The sequence below is a fragment of the Vanessa tameamea genome, chromosome 6 (assembly GCF_037043105.1).
Source record: "Vanessa tameamea isolate UH-Manoa-2023 chromosome 6, ilVanTame1 primary haplotype, whole genome shotgun sequence".
Taxonomy (NCBI): Eukaryota; Metazoa; Arthropoda; class Insecta; order Lepidoptera; family Nymphalidae; genus Vanessa; species Vanessa tameamea.
In genome coordinates this window covers 4910420-4933925 of record NC_087314.1, presented here as the reverse complement: position 1 = coordinate 4933925, position 23506 = coordinate 4910420, and the positions used below count along the sequence as shown (strand labels likewise).

General features: G+C 29.7%; 1 protein-coding gene across 1 annotated transcript; it reads right to left on the bottom strand.

Moving 5' to 3' along the window:
• Window positions 1–2659: 2659 nt before the first annotated feature.
• On the bottom strand, window positions 2660–22148 carry LOC113393454 (very long chain fatty acid elongase 7-like). The gene is made up of 7 exons (XM_026630339.2): window positions 22050–22148; window positions 7234–7302; window positions 6900–7087; window positions 6256–6333; window positions 5958–6047; window positions 5043–5252; window positions 2660–4423 (listed from the first exon to the last, which is right to left on the bottom strand). The coding sequence occupies exons 2-7, from the start codon at window positions 7286–7288 to the stop codon at window positions 4013–4015; spliced, it is 1032 nt and encodes a 343-aa protein (XP_026486124.1). The 5' UTR covers window positions 7289–7302; window positions 22050–22148; the 3' UTR covers window positions 2660–4012.
• Between the last annotated feature and the right edge of the window lie 1358 nt (window positions 22149–23506).

Sequence of the window (23506 nt, the reverse complement as noted above, 5' to 3'; positions counted from 1 at the left end):
GACATTTTGTATAGTTATCACTATTCAAAGACAATGAAAATTGAGATCAAAACCCGCTATGTATCAGTGCAGTGGCATAAGCTACAAATCTTTTCATTAACAGGAGATACCTTAAATCTAATACCTTTAAAATTTGAAGATGAAAAGTGACACCCACACCTGACACTGTTACACGTTCAAAATGTGACCCTGCCTTCTAATTAATAAACGTATAAATATTAACATCAGTCAAGTTCACGAGTTACATTCGTAATTCATGGAATCGTTTCATATAGTTCCGTAAACGTTTTTTTGAAGTCCTCTCATCCTCATATATAGACGAAATAAGTCTCTTTACATCTCCACTCCATATTCGCATGTTGTGTTACATTATACATTATTATATAACTATCTAGTTTAAAATTAAAATCAATAATTCGTTATGGAGAGATAAATTGAGATAAATTTTTGTTATTTATTTTTTATTGAACAAAATTTGCCACGAGGATGGTCCCAGCGAAATTTAAATATCACTGATTAAGTAATCTTCAAATGACACTCGTTTGAGCGGCAAGCTTAGAAAGTCACTCCTATATTTGTAATACAAGCTATGTTTCTTACGTACTTAATATTTTTAACTATGTTTAATATTTTTAATGACATCGAAGAATATTTTATAAGGACATAATATAAATTTTATAAAACTATTGTAATTTCAGTAGTTTAAGATGACATCATAAAATCACGTTTTATAATAATGCTCCGATCTCTATATTTTTTTAACAATCCACCGCAATCATCCAATTGTTATTTTCTAGTGACAGCTCATTTTTTTTTTAAATAAGAAATAGTGTTATATGCCAGTATTAAATGTTATGCCATATAAATTAATATTGATTAAAGTTTTACAAATTATTGATCAATTAATTACAATAATAATTGTATATATAATAAAGTAAATTTAATTGTTTCTGTTACATTCATAATATGTAATAATAATTAGTTTAATTAATGATATAGAATCAAATGACAAAACACCGTATTGGAGGCTCGGGCTCCTCTCTAACACTATTGTTATTTCCTTTATGTGTCATACCACGTCTAGCTGTCTTATATAACATTAAAAAATAATAAAGTTAACGCTAATTAAAGTATAAGGCGATTGATTTGTAAACACTTAATATTTGTTACCAAAATAATTTTACGGATAAAACGAGATGTTTGTTTCATTAGACGATTCTTCAATATTGCTTTACTTAATTTTGTATTTCCTTTATATGCGACGCTGTCGCCGACAGCAACATTGATTACTTACTGCTTCACATTTGAAATAAGTCAAAAACAACCCACTTCGACTTTCCTTACGATGAAACATGTCGATGCTTTATAGTTAAACTATAAGATAAAATGTAAACTTAAGATATATAGCCTTATATGTACTAAAAACATAATGTCTTTAAAGTGAAATGTAATTAGAAACATACATATATATTTTTTAAATCATAGGATATAATATATAGTATTGTTAAAATATGTTTTTAGGTAATGTGGTATATAGATACAATAATAATCTGTAGTACTATGAGAGATTTTATTTTTAATTTGTGTAGAGTGCGTTTGAGATAAGTCTACGTGAGGATTTCGACAATATAGGTACAATACAATGTAGGGAGCATATTTTTGACAAACAGCTATGACTTAAAAATACTTAAAGTTCCCTTTTCCAAAATAAGTCCGGTCTGTGGAGAAAAAAGACAATGTTTTATATGTATTTTAAGAGGTAGGTTATAAATAGTTTTCTTCTAATAGTATTATAATTATTTTGTTTGCACGTGACCTACCTTAGATTAAATTTTTATATTATAAGTGGTCACATAAACTCTACATCGCCAACGCACCACCATTCCTATGTGCTGAGATGTTTCGTCCCCTGTGTCTGTGGTAGGTAATACAGGCTTACTCATCTTTCAAACTGGAGTACAAATACTAAGGTTTACTATTATTATGAGTGGGTGGAACCTACCAAGACCGGATTGCACAAAGGCCTACCACTTAATTTTATGAAACAGTATTTTCTTCAATGTTTAAAACTAGGGAGGACAAGTTTTCGATTGAATAACAGCAGTATGAATGTTTAGGTGGAAAAACAGTAGTTCGAAATTCGTATTATTTATTAAGACACTTTATGTCTAAGTAACATTGAATTTTGTTTACCTTAATTTAATAATAATTAGATTGTATGGTTGACCTTGTCAAGGATTTAGTCGCGTAACAGAATAAAAAACGATTTTGAAAAAGCTTATATAATATACGTTTAAAATAATATATCTGTTTTAATTGTGTAGTCTAATATATTCATTCATTCATTTAATTGAAACCAACTGTTCACAAATCATATTTACCGGTCTTTACGTATTTTTTTGGAAAACTTATCCGAAATACCCACTGATATTTAGTATTATGTTCGAATTGGAAAACTTTTATCTTCTTGAAATTGTTTCTGAATAATTCTATACCTTGGACTGTAAAACCAAGAATGAATTATAAAATAAAAAAAAAAAAAAACTAATCAATTATGTATAAAAAGTAGCTTAAAATTAAATCGTTAGTCATTTCTATTGAAAGAAGATACTATAAGCATGCACAGTCTATGATATTCGAATAAATAAAACCATTCTCCTTATTATATCAGTATTCATACAAGGACGTTTTGTTAATCATTATTTATTTTCTAATCATTATTTTTTTTTTCATTACATTAATATTGTTTTGTTTTACAATAGTTGTGCGATTTGCATTATAATAAATATTTAAAAATTCAATAACTATTTAATAATGAAACTAATTTTGTAAAGCGTATCCTCTCACTGATATTTAGAAACTTATAAACTATTTTTTTTTTTTTTAAATCTATGTACGATATGCTGTAATTCATAAGAATAAGCAAATTTTAATGGACAAAAATTGTATATTTTCTAATCATATCTGCTTCGATGTATTCAAAATAATATCCTTAGTTTACATTCGTTGATATATATATATATATATTTATACATATAAATAATTGTAAATTTTTATTTCACGTTACAAAACTTTATAAAGAACATTGTAATAATAAAAGTAATTATTATTTAATTGTAATTTATGTATGTAACAGAATGCGTTTTTTTTTTTTTAATTAAATATTTATTTACATATAATTCATAATATTAACCTTCGTTATTATTACCTGTCGTTACGTTCCTTCATTAACAGTTTATATTCTTAAATTTTAATATAATCATAATAATATTCTTCATACATTCGAGTTTTTATTTAATATTTGTACCAGATTTAATACTACGCGACTATGACATAATATTCTCATTTAAATATTACCCTGCGTCTGCAAAATGGCGAAAGGAATCAAGCTTAATTTTAATTATAAGTACATATTAAAAGGCACTGGTGATCTCTGATAGGTTTCTGTCACACCGTCGCTTAACAACAGTAGCAATATTGAACCTAATAGTGATACTATTACGTTTTTAAATGAACAAGCAATCAAATACAGATGCATAGAAAATTCAACATTAAAAATCAAATAGCGATAAGTATAAAAACAGATGTAAAAAGCGTTGAAGTGAAATGAGATGAAATTATTAAACAATTTAAACAAACGACGAAACGTTTGCGACACTAAATACATATATTTATACAAATTACCACGCAATTCACTTTTACAATTTTCAAATAATGCAAACGTTTTTACTGGAATAAGATGAATCCCGACATATTGAGAATGAAGTTAATGCTTACGCTATTATATTGCATGTTCGAATATTACATAACCTTGTTTGTTTGTGTGATAAAATCCTACGTCCAATGCTTTCAAAAACCACCAAAGCGATTAAGATTTAAAGTAGCTCTAATCTAAACCCCATACAACTAATCCGTATTAACTTCTAATTTAGGCTATAATAGAATATCCATCTTCAGCATCACAACATCAGTCTCAAATGAACAATCTAAATCAATGATCAAATCTGGATAATCATTTTTTTATTATGCTGTCGAAATCGTACTCCGGTCCGTATGTAGCTTTAGCGGTACGCCTCGTAAGGAAAACTTTGCCATCTTTTATATAATCGCCGCAAGCTTTATTGACTTCGAATGGTATCTCTTCAATACTCGGATTATCATTATTTTCCTCTCGACAGACGCCATTTTCTTTCATTTCACACTTTTCTGTCACACCATTTTGCTTATTAAATCCGTTTGAAGTATTTGTATTTTCTTTCTTAGATTCTTTCTTAATCTTATAACTCTTAGAATAAAAGTTTAGGAACAATAAAAGGAAGATAGTAACGTTAGCGGATATGAAATATGTGAATCCAGTAGCGTATTGACATCTAGGCGAGTTGTATGTCCAAGCGCAGTAGGAAAGCATCAATATGAACTGAATCTGAAAATTAAAGCTATTCATTAATGATCCGTACATATGTCTCTTGAAAATGTGAAAATAGATAAAGGTCAAGTGTAATTTAAAAACTGCATTTAAGAATTTCGAATCGATAAATTAGCAGAATTGTTGTTTATTCAAATTTTATTTAAATTCTTCTGTTATATTTGGGTCAAATCATCAACTTAATTTTAAATCAACTCCGTCAGTTAATTGAGTTGAAATATTGTTTTACCTAGTTTTGTGTCCAAGCGAATACGATATAATTTTTATGTGTTATTGAATAATTATTTGAATAGATTTTTCCTTTATAACGACTTATTTATTTTTATATAAAACTAACATAGACAAATGAAAACTTTCGTAATAGATTCTTAATATTAAGCATATTTCCGATTAACGTACACACAAACATAATTTATAAGTGGGTTAGTTGTGTAGAGCATTATGGACATTATTTTTATTAGATTTGTTGTATCAGTTAGACGTTTATTGTGTAATTGTTTAAAAGTACTATAGAGTATTATAAAGATAAAAGTTTGATATATTTGCCGTTTAAATTTACAGGCATATTTTAATAATAATTTAATAGTATATAAATAATGAATAAATCAAAACTTACCAGTTGCATCTTAGTAACATACTTCTTCCACCATAAGTACTTTTGAAACCTTGGTCCCAAGCCTGACAGTAAATAATAAGTGTACATAACCACATGGACGATTGAGTTCAAGAGTGCAAGAATAGCTCCCTCCCCACCAGCTGCAAACTTAAGGTAGCTCCACGAATAAAGAGCCATGATCACGTGGTGATAGACGTGGAGGAAAGTCAGCTGGAAGATTAATACTTAAGATTAATGCTAGTAACGTTGATTTCGATTTTAAGAATGTGGATGACTAGAGTTCTAAATTATGTTAAAAATAGATCAAAAAATAATTTAATGCAGAGCAAAAAAAGTAGGTGCTATTATGATCACACAGTATAATGCAGTTTTAAGTACTGAAAAACCAATAAATGATCAAAATTCTGATGAAATGTTACCGTAAAATGCATTTCAAAGCTAGACAGGTTAAGATGAAAAGAAAATGCTGTATGGTATTGTTGTTCTCAGAGCAATAACAATATTTATAGTTTGATTTTGTGTGTTGTTTTCGAAGAAAACCATGTACTAAAAATATTTTGTTCAAACAATTTATGTTTCGCATACATTTTCACTTTAAAGTTACCAATTGCAATTTGCCACTACAAGGCAAAAGCCTTCTTGGGGAGATAGTTTGAAGATAATCAACAGGTAGCTTTAATGAGGATCGGCAGAAACAGATGTATTATATCGTAATTTTATTTAGCACATGCAAATTTTCTCAAGATGTTTTCGTTCACTGACGAGCCCGAGATGAATTATTAACACAAATTAGGCACATGAACTTAGTAGTTAAGATTCACGTCTGACAACTATGCCATATCGGCTTCACATTTTACGACATTTTTTACTAAGTGCATATTAACATAAAATATCTTATATAACTAATTATATCACCTGCTTATCTTTCTTTCTTAACACGAAGAATACTGTATCTAGAAGTTCGGTGAATTTTGCAAAAAAATACCACCAGCCTAAGTCTAGTAGCTGAAATAGTAAAAAAATAAGTGTTAAATTTTTGGCATCGTTGTCAAAGTTGAGCTAGGACTACAGACCATCGTGCCAGGTTTGTTTTTTCAACTCTATTTTTAATATAAAACCATAAACAAATAAGAGACTTTTTAAGTAAAATATCTCAACAAAGTTGTCGTGATAATATGAGAATATACATATAAATCTATTAAATTAGACTTACCATTGGATTTTGCGAGTTGGACGGATATCTACACCCTGCATACAATATACCATCTCTAAAGAGATTTAACTTAAACACCTGAAAATAATTATAAGAATTGATCAATTGTTTACGAAATGTACGAATCAATAAAGTATTAAATGTTTTTTTTTATCAGAGGTATGAGGTATGTACATATATGACACACTTTTAGTTTGCTTCAATTGTTGGTTTAATTTACGGTTCACATCTTTACCGTCCTCGTGATGATGCAATTATTTTAAAATAATTTTGAATTTATTAAGATTATTATTTTATTAACGAAGGCGGATATAATTTACTAGATTTTCTCATGGCAGCTCCTTACATAACACCAACAGTGAATTCTAATGCATTAGTAACAGAAATGCAACTCTATGAAGACGAACCAAATTCTATCAGAATAAAAATATGATGTTATTTCTAAGTCATCATAACTTCTTCAAAAGGTCAAAACAGAGTGACTACTTGAAATAAGTCACGAGAAGTGGTTGTATGCAGAATGCGCTTAAAATATAACCAAGTGAGGACTTGGTAAATTTTGAACAATTTCTAAAATTTAATTCTTATGTTATACTAAACCGGTAAGATGTACGTTATTCTTCTATTAGTAACTATCGATTCACCTTCATACAAATCATGGTAGCAAGCACGACTTGCGAAGCGTTGTAATAGCTTATGAGTTTATTCATCCGCAGCGGAGATCGGTTCTTCATCACCCTGGGTCCGATCCTTATGAATAGTAGGTACAGCACCACAACAGACAATATCGGCATTGGGCTCGACATCATGAACCACGAATCTACCATTGCACCTTAAAATAATTTATCCTTTAAAAATATCTTCATATAATTATATTATAAAAAGAGTTTAAACATATTTTGATACATGTTGAATTGATCTTCAATCCGGTTTGTAATCTTTAACAGTATAATGAATATGTATATAAAAATATCTTACTCTTGCCGACTTTCAAGGAATCCAAGTAGCGATCCATTTTTTCCAAATAACTCATGTTTTGACCGCAATCTGTAAAACGAAATTGTTTGTCATATAAGAGACGTGCCTGTCAAAATACGCCGTTTATATAGTATCCTTCTTTGTAAGATTGTTATCTGTAATATTTTATGTTTGATTTAGTTTTATTATTTACTCACATAGGTGTTAAAATTACCTTTATTTATTAAAGATGTATGAGTACGAGGATGCGTTAATTGAAAAAAATATTCAAGAAGTCTTGAACAAAATCACAATATATCCTGACTGAAAGTCAACACGTATTAGCTTCACGCCTTTTCATTTCAATATAAATTATAATACTATACATAGTTTTTTTTTATCTGAAATAAACAAAGAAACATAGTGACCTCTTAACGTATTAGTAAATACTTGATTAATTATACAAAACTTCATACGCTTAATTAAAATATCGACTCAATTGTTTGGATAACATTTACATTATATTGAGAGTGTAAATAATGATTAAATAATCTCATTCATTAATTTACTAAGAAACAATTTACAAAACCAAACAGTCAGTGAAACCGGTTCGAGCTTTGTTAGCTCGCTGTAGCTTGAGATTGATATTTATCTTAAGGTATAACATAGGGGGTTTTATGGAAAACGAGTCTAACGTGACACCTAAGAAACTAGTATTACGAGTACATCAGTGAATTCCTCAAGATAATGACATCAATGTGATACATATTATACGAATGTATGTCATTAAATGTCTGTAAAGTACACGTGTAACAACAATCATGATCAACAAATACTTTGTAATTCACAATTTCACGACAAAATTCACGAGAACGCGTTCTATTAATTAATTTGGTTTTGTTTGACAACCATATGGTAAAATTCTGACATATTTCTTCCATAATATCACAACGCGCAATGGCCGCCATTTGAGATTAAGATCTTTATTTAGAAGATTTTTACAATTTACTTAAATTGATTTTTCTTGTATTTTATTATTGTAAGAAGATTGTAAGGATTTCCCTTTAATTCATGCAATAAGGCTAGGTCTTTTTGTTGATATGATACTATAGAACGAGCAAAGCAAAAGAGGCAAGTAGCCTCTGCATACAATCTCGAATCTCCTGGTAGATTTAAATGGATGATGTTATTTATATAAATTATTTTGTCATCGACTACTATCGGTTAATAGGTTAATCCGTCAACTTTAATTGGTAAAACCGTTGGTATAGGTTATTATGTTTAAATGTGTTTTACTCTCTTTCAACCTGAGGAGAGTTCACCGAGCCGCGAACGGAGCACGGCAAGGGCATACATATCTTTAAGCGATAATGCGGCCTTTCCGATAGATTTTGAAGATCAGGAGAAGAAGAAGAATTTTAAGTTGATACGAATCCTACAAACCCAGGGAATCTTTAGAAGATTATCATTCAGATAATTTTAACATTTTTCTAAGCTATGCAAGCTTAAAAAAATGTTAAAATGAGCTTGACAAGCAATCGAAAATTCTCCCAAACACTAAAATTTGGGGATTATTTAACAAACACATTAAACATAAACATAACGTAAATATTAAGAAATAATTCGGTAACACGTTTTTAATATTTCAAAAATAACTAAATTTTTAACAATTATATTTCAACAAAGGAGATGATGTTGCTTCTATATAATGAATTTTAGAGATATTTTTTATTATATGTATACGAATAATCAGTACTGCAAAGATCTCTCAGTTAGAATTGAAGTCAACTTTAAAATATACACCAAAGAAATTGCAGTCAGATTGCAAATAAAACCATTTAAAATATTACATTTTTCAACCAAGCTTACACTTTTCAAAGGTCAAATGTTACTTGACTGCTAAAGGTTACGACCTTAATTAAGCACTTAAGCCCCTTGTTGTTAATTTTCCAGTCATTGCTTTCATTAGCCGAGGTTTAAATAATATAGGGCATATACATTTAGTCTAGGCTGTAATTAAGATAAAAAATATAATAAAACAAATACGCGCGATGCATATAGGCTGGGCAGAAATTTATCTTAAGTGTGTGTATATGCATATTTAAATTTATAACCTGTCAATCTCTCAGTGCTGGGCTAAGATCTACTCGCAATTTGAAAAGAAGATTACGTGGTCTATGAGTAAATACTCGATTATCTTGATTTTTATACGTACGTATACGTATTTTACATGTACGTTTGATTCAGAGAGCATGACTTCAGGCGAGTCAACTTAGATTGCGTTTATTGCAGAATTAGTCTCGATAACAGGGTACATCGTAAGCAATGAGATCTGATTATTCTAATGACGTCACATTTGACGCTCTTCGAAACCGTATTCTCTCACATATTCTTATGTATTCGTATTGATATTATGGAAAATTGATTTGGTTACTTATTATACAACAACGGTATTAAAATTAATGTTTAGTTGCTAATTAAATCATTTTAGACGTGATGAAAGAAACGGGACCATACATAAACAAATACGTATTCTGTATAAGTAAGTTCATGGAAATGGTCAATATTAAACAGTTTCAAATGAGCAGACTGTCTGCGACTTTGTCCACTGTTGCACTTCGATTCAACTCATATTATATATATTTAATATAAACGCTACCTTTATAGACGAACTAATGTATTAGTTTTTTTTTTTTTATTCACAATGCGACCTAATTTTAAAATCGCAGAATAGTATCGACGGATGTTTTATGGCTTCAGGCTTGACGAGGGAACACCGTTTAAAGTAGCAGTAGGTATATTATCAGGCTAAATTAAATGTGTTTCACGAATCAACTAACTTTGTCCATCGTTATGTTTACGTAACTGTCAGTATAACATATTTTTATTTTTGGTAGACGCCAATTTATAAAAAGAGGAACCGAAAAAGTAGTAGTATTTCATGTTTGTTCGCTTGTTTTATTAAATTTGGTTTATTTCCAAGTGACCCGAGAAGGCCATGTGGGCTAAGAAGTCCTAATCGAAGAATGAATGGGCTCAAACCAAGGAAAAGTGTTCTAGATTTCTCATCTTTATACGTCGACACGTGACAGTAAGTTATGATAATCTTGTCATGTTTTACAATAGTCAAGTTGTGATACAACTTTCTGGCACTGTATCTGCAATTACATTTGTAATACGTATCTGTGTATCAGGTGCAAACTGTGATGTGTTATCTTTTGGATCTCCGTGGTTTATATTTAAGTATCTGTTTATGATCACATCTGCAAAATGTTTCGCATTGCAAGCAACCGTTACGTGAATTGCTCGTGACTACAATTACGACAACCGTATGTAGCATGCCCATGAAATATATTTTTTTTATCATCGAACATCGAAAACAGATGTAGAGATTTGATCATGTTGCTTAATTATAGATCGCTCATTGAAAATAAGATAAAATGAAGAGCTATGAGAATATACATAATATTCAATCCGAGCAAGTTTCACTGACTTCAAATGAAATGTAATTTATTAAAGTAATCTCTATTGTAAAGCATTTTTAAATCGTCAATACTTCAACTCTACAACCATTTCGGAAAATTTATATTATTTGCTCTTATAAAAAAAAAACAGATTTACATTGAGGTTAGTATACTATATGAATATGTGTTTGTAATTCGACTCTTGCTCGTGAAGAAAAATATTTTAAGGAAAATCTCTATGTGTCGGATGAGATGTGTATTGAGTATATCCATAAATCGATAATTGAGTTGAGTGGTAAACATTTCTAACCTTATATAGCTCTCAATAGGACAGAAGACGTTTTCTCATCAGGAAGAAGATTACAGACAGTAATTTCTTTACTACTTTAAGAAAATTAAATGAACAGTAACATTGATCTGCAAAATTTAAAAATGGCAATGTGAAGAGATATGCTTTTCGATATCTCTATCGATAAATCCTGTCCAAAAAACTGATAAATTTGAAAGTCAGCGTCAGAAAGAGGACATGACGGACCGTCATACCGTTTACCGTCACTGCTCACGATTCGATTCCAAGGTGCGTCAATAGACATTTCGCATCAAAAATTAGAAGCTAGGTTTCTTTTTATGATTGATAAGTACTATGAAGTGTTATAATATTATAAGTAGACTCATAAAATCTGTCATTGACCCAACTACCTTTATAATTTCATAATTGTATATTAATAATAAACCAGATTCATTGTATTCATATGAATACGAACTTAAATACTTCATATTAATATTGGATTTTTGAAATATATTAGAAATTGTAAATACAGTTAACAATAGTATGAACTGTAACCATATTACAAAACATTTATTTACAAGCTTAAATATCTCTATAAAGGTGTATAGCATTGCTATAAACTGTATTTCTAGAATATATATATAATACAATGTTATCAAAAATGATACTAAATTCTATACATTTAATTACTTGTATAATATATTAAATACCATATTATAATATACTTTTTATTTTATCTTTATTACTTTGAAATGAAATGTAGATCATTTACAAAGCGAAAGCTGGTATTAGATGAAATCGTTCAGAATGACAATCATTACTTGCCTCTTGGTATTATTAGAAGTAGTTACATTGTAGTTATAGATTTAGTTATAAATGTAATGAAATGACATTAGGAAAACTAAAAAAATATCAATACAATATTAACTGAACACCGATCAAATATTTGCGCATTGCGTGGTGAGTTTGGAGTGAATTTGATCCAGATAAACTTTATTATAAGGATATATATATATATATATATATATTTATATTTTATGCAAAAAAGTGCTTTTCTAACTGTTATACAGTTTTTGGTAGCAGTTATATCATCGGTCAAAGGCAGCACGACTCGAGGTTCACTGTATTCGAAAGTATTTACCACCTATAGTGTTTTGGCAACCAAAAGTTTTCAGTTGTTACTTGAAATGGGCCATTCGAGCTATTCTATATAAAGAAACTCACCGCAGGACACGAGCGTGACATTGACAACAGTGATCATAATTTTTATAGAACGTAACACCGTAAATCGAATGTCGAGATTTCACGAGTGAGACACGAACTTAATTCTTATAAAATCGCCTTGCAAGTGTCCATGAGTTCGTGCTCTAATCCTTATTATGTAGAAAGATAAATGACGCTATGCCAAATTTGTAGTGTGTATCAATAAACTGGTTCTAAATCTTTTCAAATACGTTCAGCTGTTGAATGCTATTGTATTGCTTTGAAATATTTTTTTGGAACGTGTCTCCAATGTTTATTGTGTACGCATTTTTAACAAGTCTATTATTAACACTCAAAAGTTTTGGCTAAAATAAAACTAAGCTGTACATGGAATAATTTATCTAAATTTGGTGCGCCGTTATCAATAAAAAAACGAAAATTTTAACATACGACGTTCTTTGTAAAGTTAGAGCATGAATAAAGAATTTTAAAATTAATAAAGCTAACGTTAAATTTGTTTAATGAACATCATATTTATTATCTGTAGACGTTATATTTTAATAATATTTAAGACGGTTATTCTATCTGTGTTGTAGTCTGTCGACTGCATCACACACAGAGTGCATGCTTTATGAGTAATATATCCTGGATTCAAATTTGTGATCACTCTCTAGTCGTGTTGAATTTCCGTCCCATCGAAATATCTATTATACTTAAGTAATAAGTGAAGTTATGAAAGTCTTCGTCACTTATTTATAAAATAAAACCTTTATTTTAGACTAGCGAAAATTAACTCTCTCCTTAAAGTTGAAATTTCCAAAAGAAAAATCCAAGCTGTTATTTACGCTATAAAATAAAAGTACGTACCAAATTTCAGTTTTTTGATTCAGTTATTTGGGTGCGAGTTGATAGTCAATCAGGTCAAACGATTTTATTTATTTTAGAAATTGATTGTATACTGGATCAATCATACAATTTGCAATATTCCATTTTTTATTACACTAGCTACGTACAACACATAATTTGATTTACTAAAATCATGATGATTAGTTTACAACCTTAGCTAGATACAAAAATAATTACTCCATAAATCCATGCTTAGCCTGAAGAAAATGACTAATCAATAATGTGAGAGATACATCATTTACTCGCAAATATCGTAACTGATTTATCTCGAAACTGCATTACGATCTGCAGGTCAGTTATACCCGTTAAACTACCATTACAAACTATACGCCAATTCATTGTCAATGTCATTTATTATGATTTATAGTACACCTCAAAGTGATTGAGAGGTCATTTTCAAAGCATAACGAACGCATAAAATTGCAACACCTCGATCTAATATATAACTTAAGATCCTATAGTTGACGTTAGAAAGTTCACTTTCGTCTGGCAGATCGAATAATGAAGTTGTCATTGAATGGTAGTATGTCGAGTGAGTCGTTTCAGGTCATTTGCCTGGCTCCAGTGAGGTTTCCCGGTCACTCGTACCTTTATTGTATTCATAGTGATTACGAAAATCTTTGTATACAAATCTACTAACACGATTATCTTTGAAAGTTTTAACTAATTATTTGAAGCAATTTATTCCAGTTTACCGGGTCATTCGTTATTTGATCTTTTACAACGTGTTTAAAGGCGTAGTCGCAGCCTAAAGAAACATGACAAATCATATTATTTATTAAATGTATTAAAGCAATATATTATCACATGCATGCAACTTTATTCCGTATCGTGTAAACATTGATACCTGATGAAAATGCGAAAATCATGCTAAAGTTTCGAGATTAAGCACTTCGATAAAATACAAGAAAGTCCGCTTCACTATTTTGTTTGTTTTTTATATTAAAAATAATGGGGAATAGAAGGAACAATTGAGTTGCTTCAGCAGATTTTTGTGGATTCTTTTTTCTCTTAGATCTTACAGCTCTTTCGAAACAGCCGACATCCAATAATATGCCGATATATAATGTAAAAATAATAAAATAAACGCTGCATCCATTTGATTTAGTTTCATTGATCATTTGCAAGGGTTGCTTCTGTGATATAGAATTGGTAAAACAAATATTTAAATAAAATAATTCAATATAAGAAAAAAAAAAAAAATCGAAACTCAAAATGTCTTTGGTTTTAAAGTAAAAATTCCATCTTTAGTGCTATATCACTTTAAATATTTACAAGAAATTTAGAAAAACCTTTTTTTTTAATTATTGTGAATTCTTAGCTAGAACTGTGGAATCTTCTATTATCTCATAGAACATTCCACAGTTCTAGCTTAGAATTATTTAGGACAATTTTAATAGAGAATTATTAATGTATAATAATTTGTGTAATATGTCAAAATGTCAAATAATTGAGATATCCTCCTTATCGAATTCAGCAAAGAGACAGCCAACAGTGCAGAACATATTATAGTGCATTAGTTTGCGATTTCTACTCTATTGATCTTATAACCCGACGACACAGCAATCTGACTCGAAAGAAAAAATATCAGGAAGGAGACTGAAAGCATTGCTGACTTCCAGATTTCTAGTTGGGACTGGAAATATTCGACATATTTTCAGAAGTTTAAAATAAACCCAATTGGCCAAACTTTCATAGCCAAGACCCGGGTTTTAAGGATCTTAGGTTGTAATCTCAACAAGATATTTGGGAACATCTGCCTTTTAAGCTAACTATTTATCTAACACGCTGTAAAAAATTCAGAATGGGATTTAGCCCCTGCACGGGGAATCCCGTTATGTGGGATTCTCATCCAATAAAACTACTGTAATGGCCGTCTTCGACACGGACCGGGATCGTGACACATCCGCCGCTTTAAGCTAGCTACTAGAACTACTAGACGAAATTATACTATCGCAGTAGTAAACAGTTCTCAGTTATATTCAAGAAATACTACTTGCTTATTTCTCTTGTTTGATCCATAAGCATTTTGCATAAACTCTTTAATATTACAGTAAGCAATAACGTCGCCTTTGAAAGCAACTCAACTCAAGCTATATGCACCATGTGCAAAAAACTAGTACCTACCTAAGTAAAAATCCGTGCTAATAAAAGTCGCGTAGCTCGCGTGTTTATAAAATTTAGTTAAACCTACGTTGAATAACGGTAATGTTTAAACTCGATACGTGCCTACGTAACACAATTTAAAGTAACATTTTATTTTTGCCCGATCCAAAAAAATCCACTGCATCATTCAAAGCCAAAGCAGGTGGTTGCTATGAACTATTTGATAACACGATTATCTTTTCAATTATGAAAGCTTAAAAGATTGCCGCATTGCGGTAAAATTTCTCAGTATTCAATTCAATTTAGTGGCCTCGACCTTCCACAAACTTCGGTACGTAAAATCGGTTTTGGCTTCCTTGCAAAGTGCTGATATCGGACATATTATAAACAAAATCTACAGAACGTCGAATTACTATATATGTTTATACCGAATAGTCGTAACAATAAAAGCGATGTACGATTGTTTAGATTTAAAATGCCAGATATAATTCCAGATAAAAACACCAGAGGTTATTCGTGAACTTGATTACAATTATTTTATTCATAGATACAGAAGTTTTGAATGATATCATCATTTGATCAAGGTAAAACATTATTATGGGGATTTAATTAATAAAGTATAACGCCTATAAATATTCGAGCAACGTACTATTTTTATAAATATATTATTATTAGTTGATGTATTGGTATTAAGGTACCTTATCTAAAATAATAATTATGATTATAATTCTTACTTAGTTTAAAATCGAAAAATTATGCGGTTAAATGTATCATGATGTATTAAGATATCTATATTGCTTTGCATATTTATGTTTTCCATATTCATATTTATATGATAAAGAAAAAGAGATACTATACGATTTATAATGCCCATTAACCCAATAACGACACACAGTTGTTATGTGCCTGTATTTACACTGGCTCACTCACCATTAAAACCAGAACGCAACAATATTAATTATTACTGCTTGGCGATAGAATATAATATACAAAAATGTAAATAGATATATTTTTAAAATATGAATATCATGTAGTTTTTCATTAAGTAGAAAAAAAGTGAAATATGTATTTGGATTGGTTGATATTGATACTTTATTATAATAATACTAAAGAGACTTAATCTGTGGTTGGTCTAAAATTTAAAAATAGAATACATTTGCGAATATTATCATTCTGCAATCATCACAATCAACTAAATAACTCACTATTTTGTTTTAATATTTGTATCAATATCATTTCAAATTCCGATTATTTGTAAAGTTCCGTCGAGTTTATTCACGTAATATTATGTATTGTTCCACAGATATAACTTCATATTCCGTTGGTTTACTTATATGTCCATGCGAAATTTTTAAAAAATATCAATCATCCAAATCGTCATCCCGATTATACCTCATTGAGGAGTAAATTAGACAATGTAACCTGTCCTTGTCCTTGTCCGCGACTCAAACTATCTCCTCACCAAATAACATCTAAATCAGTTCAGCTGTTTAAGCGTGAAGAGGTAACAAACACATTTACTCGCAATTATAATATTAGAATATATTGTAATAATTAATACTGTAGTTTAGTAATTTTGATTTTATTTTATTGCTTCAGCTACTCTTTAAAATATTAACTGTATATACGTGTTAGTGACGTTTTCGCACAGAACAAAATATTCCACGTGCATGTATTCCAGTAATAGATTTGTAAATTATTTGTTGGTGTGCCTAAATAAATAAATAAATAAATAACATCAGGTACAGCTTTCTGTATGTGTTTTGTGTGTGAATATATTGTGTTCAGCATAGAATACATTCGAGACGGTCGCATGCCAATTTCATTGTATTTGTTTTTTAAAGACTCAATTTTTGTTTTTTAAACTTAGCAAGCCATTGTTACATATAAATAGAATTTTAATTGTGTTTATTTTTAATGGGTTTGTTTAATTGCCTGAAATAAAAGCTTTTGTTTTTAATAACAGTTATCGTTGTATATATATCAAGAACGTTTAATTTTATATTATTATAAATTAATTTAATAATCGTTTTATAAAGGCTCATTTCAAGGCTTCTTTTAAAATGTCTGACTGATATAATTACAACGTGCAGACTAAACCGTTGGATTTATCATGATGGAATTTTGCACAGGAATTCGTTGTGGAATGTTCATTACAACTAAGATATTGTTTTTTCAAAATTCACTTCCTAGGGGGTTCGAATGGGATTGAAAGATTGTATATGTTACTGTAAAAGCTCGAACTACGGTAAAGATTATGAATGGTAAATGTCCATAAAACTTTGGGATTCGAACTTTTACCATCATTCCCTTGATAAATCTTAGGATTTACATGTTAAGTTAGGTTAGGTTGGAATGGTAAAAGTCCGAAAAAGTCGTCCCTTTATAATAAATACTTACATTTACCAACTCATGTCGGTAAATCTTAGGTTTTACTGGAAAATCTTAAGATTTACCTTAGTTCGAGCTTTTACAGTAGCATATATATTTTTTCGTTTCTGATGTTAGAAATAAGGAAATCAGTATTAAGGCTTCTGTTAATGAGTTAAAGATAGTTGTTAAAAGTTTTTTGAAAATTCATAGCTTATGAGAGTGAAACTTAAGTTTAAAATTTGTATGGATGTTGTTACATTAAAAATTATTTTTATAATTTTAACTTTTTTTTTAAATTATATAAAACGTCACAAAAGTGTCAATTCGCTAAAAATACGTGCCGTTAACCCATTTCCCGCTTCCCATATATCGGTATTGCTAGCCCAATACATCATTTTGGCATTTTCTTTTAATTTAAATAATAAAATAAATTACATTTATTTTATCAGTGCTGTGAAAGGTTAATATTTGTTTGAAAATGTCGGAATTTTTAATGACAGATTTATCTTGCCTTATAATTGGCTCTTATTAAATAAAATAATTATTCCATAATTATTTCTTTGATTTAAATATGGATATAATTCCCATTTAATTTTGGTGGTGATACTGGCCACACTTCCGCAATCTTTCAAAGTTTCAGGATCTTTCGATTTCGTTCTTTTTGCATTTTTACATCTTCGGTTTAACACCGAATTCAAACTTCAAATTCGATATATTGAATATATCGGTGAGTTACCTTAATAGTTGAGTTTCTTAATTTGTGATTGATTATTACTTCAGTGCTTTAACTGCATATATCTTTTCAGAATATATTTATAACGGAGTTTTGAAGTTTGATAAAAACTTTATACAACATATTTCTACCGACCTTAAAAAAATTGTAAGACTTTAATTCTTGTTTTTGCTTAAATGCGTTGGTTTGCAATTTAGAAACTCGTAGTCATGTTTAATTTGTGATTTACAGTGATTTTTGACCCGTTGGAATGATTCTCCGGAGTTGAAATCGTCATTTAAAGTAAGCAGGACTTTGAACCTCCAGAAGGTAAATTACTGCTTACATCCCTCGTTAAAGGTATTTATTTCTTGGTTATTTACTTGATTATTGTACCTGTATATTTCGTATTGCAGGAGGTTTTTTTTTACCCACCACATGGATTTGAAATATTAAGTGTGGACGGCTGCAGTTTCCTGGTTGAGTGTGTCCAGATAGCTGCTGGTGCAACTCCAAGAATGGCATGCCTGTTTCCTTAGATATAAACAATATCCACATGTAGCTGGAAATTTGGTGATGTACCCACTTTAATTTTTTATACAAACTTAGTTACACCGGCCTGGCGATCGCTGTACTAAATAATCAAATATACAATCTTTGAATCGTCAGTGGCGCCTAAATTTTAATATTTAATAAGATAAATTATAATGCATTGTATTTTCAAACATTCCTTTTATCCCGAGTGACCCACGATGAGTCTAGCTGGCATATTTTTTAATTATCCATATTACAAAAGCTGCAACTAAATTAAGTAACAAAATATGTAACTGAACTTATTGTAAGATTTATAAATTTTGGTTTCTCCAATTAAATAGTTATATAACAAAACTGTTTTCTTCAAACCCATACCCACAGTAAATGAAAATGAAATGAAAATGAAACAATGTTCGTAATTTTTTTTTAAGGTAGACACATGAAAATGTTCTGCCTTATGTTTATAAGTAAAAGACCAACGTTAGTGTTTTCCGATGGGATATTCCATCGGGTATACGACTAGTATACTTACTGTGTAATTATTATTCGTGTTACTTAAATAGGAAATAGTTTCTATATTATAGCTCTTGAATTAAAAAAAAATCTCACCGTATTTTTATATGCCTTTGTTTATCAGTATTTCACTGCATCATGTCTAATGTAGATTTTGTATTTCATTAATATTTTGAAAATAAATAAATAATATTTTTCGTTTTCAAAATAACGAATCGATATTGAAATTTAAATTTTGCTAGCAGTATAAAGATAAAACATTGTTATAATATTATTATTGTATTATTTGATAAAATATTGTATAAATATATCGTTATTGTTGATATAAAGATGAAAACAAACATGTTGTCATTGTTTATTTTTCTGCTTAAAACATTTACTAAGAAAAACTTAACTAGCTTTAAAAGTCATATTATATATGTTTATATTTTACGAATAAATTATTAATATAATTTATACAGGAGGATACACACGTCGGATAAACTTCTGACAAATGTGTACAAGCTCCAAAAAAATAAAAAATATAGGAAAATTTTCAACATGAGTAGAGGAGTCCTTTGTCCTGTGCGACGTTGACAAACTGTTAAATTATATTTTATTACATTAATTGAATCATTATTTATTTCTATGTAAACTTATGTTTTAAAGTAATTTGGTTAAACGTGCTAATACAATGAACTATCAGACTAATTGGGAACAATTTTATAGGCTTTATATCTTCATGCTACGACCGGTGAGGGGATAAGTAGCGATAAAGGTCAATCATAATGGCAAATATATGAAACGAAAAAATTATCCTAATTGAATATTAGTAAACCCGCAAGCACGATAAATTAAAGATATCAAAAAATTTCAAATAATTTACTTGGCGGTAGAGCTTCATGCAACCCTTCTTGTGTACCACCAACTCATCACATATCCAACTAAACAGAAACACTTAGTATTGTTGCATCCCGTATTGACGATTTAATAGATTTTACTTGGTGGTAGGGCTTTGTGCAAGCCCGTCTGGGTATGTACCACCCGCTCATCAGATATTCTACCGCCAAACAGCAGTCTCAGTATTGTTGTGTTCCGGTTTGAAGGGTGAGTGAGCTATTGTAACTACAGGCACAAGGGACGTAACATCTTAGTTCTCAAGTTTGGTGGCTCATTGGTGATGTAAGGAATGCTTAATATTTCTTACAACGCCATTGTCTATGGGTGGTGGTGACCACTTACTCGTCCGCCTACCGATATCATAAATAAAAAACATAATATTTCTTGCAGTGTCAGTTTGGATGAGCCTCTTATCATCAGGGGGTTATTTGTCAGTCTGCCTAACTATTATGAGTAAGAAAAAACTTCTCACGCTCGATATACAAAAAGTATATTTCGTTAGATAACATAAACTGTTTTTGTTAATGTAAACAGACATCAGCTGATCTAATTTAAACTAATGTTTTATAGTCTGTTCAAAGAAAAATACGAACAACACCTATTCTAACATATATGGCTTCGACAGCGTGTAACAGTTTCACAATAAAAAATATATTTAATAAAAACCGTATTGCGTTTGCGATGAACTATCATTAAAATAATATTATAAATACGTTTAAAAAAAATTTAATTATACAATTTGAAAAATTGATTTATTCAAAATTATTATTTTTTAAGGAAATATTTTAACCCTCACTCGCCCTGCTGTACGAAATACTCGTATTAGTTTAAGTTCACTGTATAGCTGTTCCACTGTAGGTGGATAGAATTTTATGTCACATTGCTTTGCGTACAGGCAGGTTTCATCGAGATATTCATTCATCACAAAAATTCTTAAGTTCTATAGCGAGCTAGATGTCAACTGTCGTTTTTATAAAGTTTTTTTTTATTATGAAAAATGAAAAACTTACGTAATCAAATTATTTATGTATATTCATTTACGAAGTCAAGAAATAAGATTTTAAAGTAGTTAAGTCAAATACTTTTTAAAATCAGTAGATATTACTACATACTTTTTATGTATTATATTCACAAAATAAAAAAAAATATATTTAACTGATATTCAGTTATAGGTAACGTAAAAGCATTATGCAAATTATATAAATTTATGACTCACAGTTCTAAGTTTTGTCGCAGAATAGGCTAGGTCTGTTAAAGCAATTTGCTAAGTAAAAAAAAATCTCGCACATAAATACACTTCATAAGTAGAATTTATCTCTAAATTATATTTCGAAATAAATTTTTCAACAATTGCTTTTAGTTTCAAAAGATAAGTTGAACATTTAGTTACTGTATATATTTTTTAATCGAATAGAACACAACCTTTGGTTACGTAATAAATAAAGTCACAAAAATACCCCCCCTGATAATGATAATTTTGTCACTAAATAGAAGTTTCAATTAATAAATTGAAAATGCAAAGAAAAATCTTGAAAAGAAAAATACAGCGTAAACGTTATATAATATTTACGTTCACAACGAACACAATACATTTTAGTATAAATAAAAATGATATTATCAGTCATTCGTTAAAATAATAATAATAAACGAATATAGAAGTACACTTTTTATTAATTAGAAAGGAATTGTGTTTATAAATTAACTTTGAAAATTCACAATAAGATTTTTTCGTGTAGAAATCAACGGATTACACTCTCGCTTTAAATTATAATAGAATGGAAATTCCTTTTTCATATAACAACGATTTTATTTTATAATCACGTAACACCGGGTAAAATATCGACTGAATTGTACTCACCTGTGGGTTCACACTCCGTTCACTATGAAGGTTTGACTGGGACTGCGGATTATCGACCGGGAGAAATACACGCAATGAAACTCAGACACTTGTCCCAGTTGTAAACCTAATACGATTTAGTATAGAGATGTTTTTAGTCCTTGAAACAACATTTCAAAATAGTTGTAACATTATTTTAACAATGACTCGATCTTGTACTATTTATAGGCTATTAATGTATTTTATTCTGATTGATTATATATGTTAAATATGATTGTTTTAGTATTTTGACGAGATGGTATTTAATTCAATGATTTGAGAGTTATTTTTGGTTATAAATAAACATTTCAAAAACGTTAATTATTGTTTTAACACGGCTTTAACAATGGTTCGGGTTGTAACTGCTTCTATTGATATTAACTAATTATTTATACGTTACCATATCGTTACTATATGTTATCAAGTTTTCTGATTTGTTACGTTATTTGTACATTGCCTTTGATGTAGATGGTATTTAATATAATGAAATTTGTTTTTAATTGTGATTGAATAAAGCTTAGTTAATCGATCAGGGTTAGAAATTATACTGTCATAATGATATTTTTTTAAAGAGTAGATGGTTTGAAGCTTACTCTACAACACAGCTCTAATGCTGGTTTGGAATACACGTGGCAGATTTTCATCGGCAACATGCAGGCTTACTCACGACATTCTTCCTCACCGCTGCACGAGATGGATTATAAGCACATATTAGGCACATTCAGTGGTTCTTGTTCAGGTTTAAACTCTGAATCATCTCACTTGGTCATCATGGCTGGGCCTTCTCCACGAGCCTTAGACTTGAAGTGGGACATTTATAGGCTGTTCATGTGTATCTTTTACTCGATTATACAAACAAGGATTTCTTTCGTATGTAATTGTTTTTTCCTAATATGGTAAGATCGTCTGTACTCTTTTTCCATTTATGTATAGAGTCATATAAAATGTATGGATATATTTTTCAAAAAATATATTATATCATATTTATTACTATCCCGAGAAAAAAGATTTATTAGTAAGTTTAAAACCCATACACTCAGTGTGAGGGTTTTGTTCAGGCTCGTCTGGAGGATTACCCCTTCTCTATTATTCCACCGACGAACATCATAGGTCATCAAAAGATATATCATATTTTAAGTTCTATTGATAGCAGCATATTGTCAGTATAAGAAATAGTTTGTTCTTCCCACGGTAACAGTGTTAGCCAGTGGGCAAAATTGACTATATAGGCTTCAGATTGTACAAGGCAGATGGAGCCCACGGAACATTATAGTGAAGCAAAAAAAGCGAATTCAAATCAAAAGCGAATGAAAATTGTTAGTGTGTGTTGTAATTAACAATTCATTAATTGGACAATAATTTTCAATTAAAGTGAACTTTTGGAGTATTAAGAAAATGACGCGTCGTTTCTGTTCCGTGCGCTCTATCTGCCCTTAGTT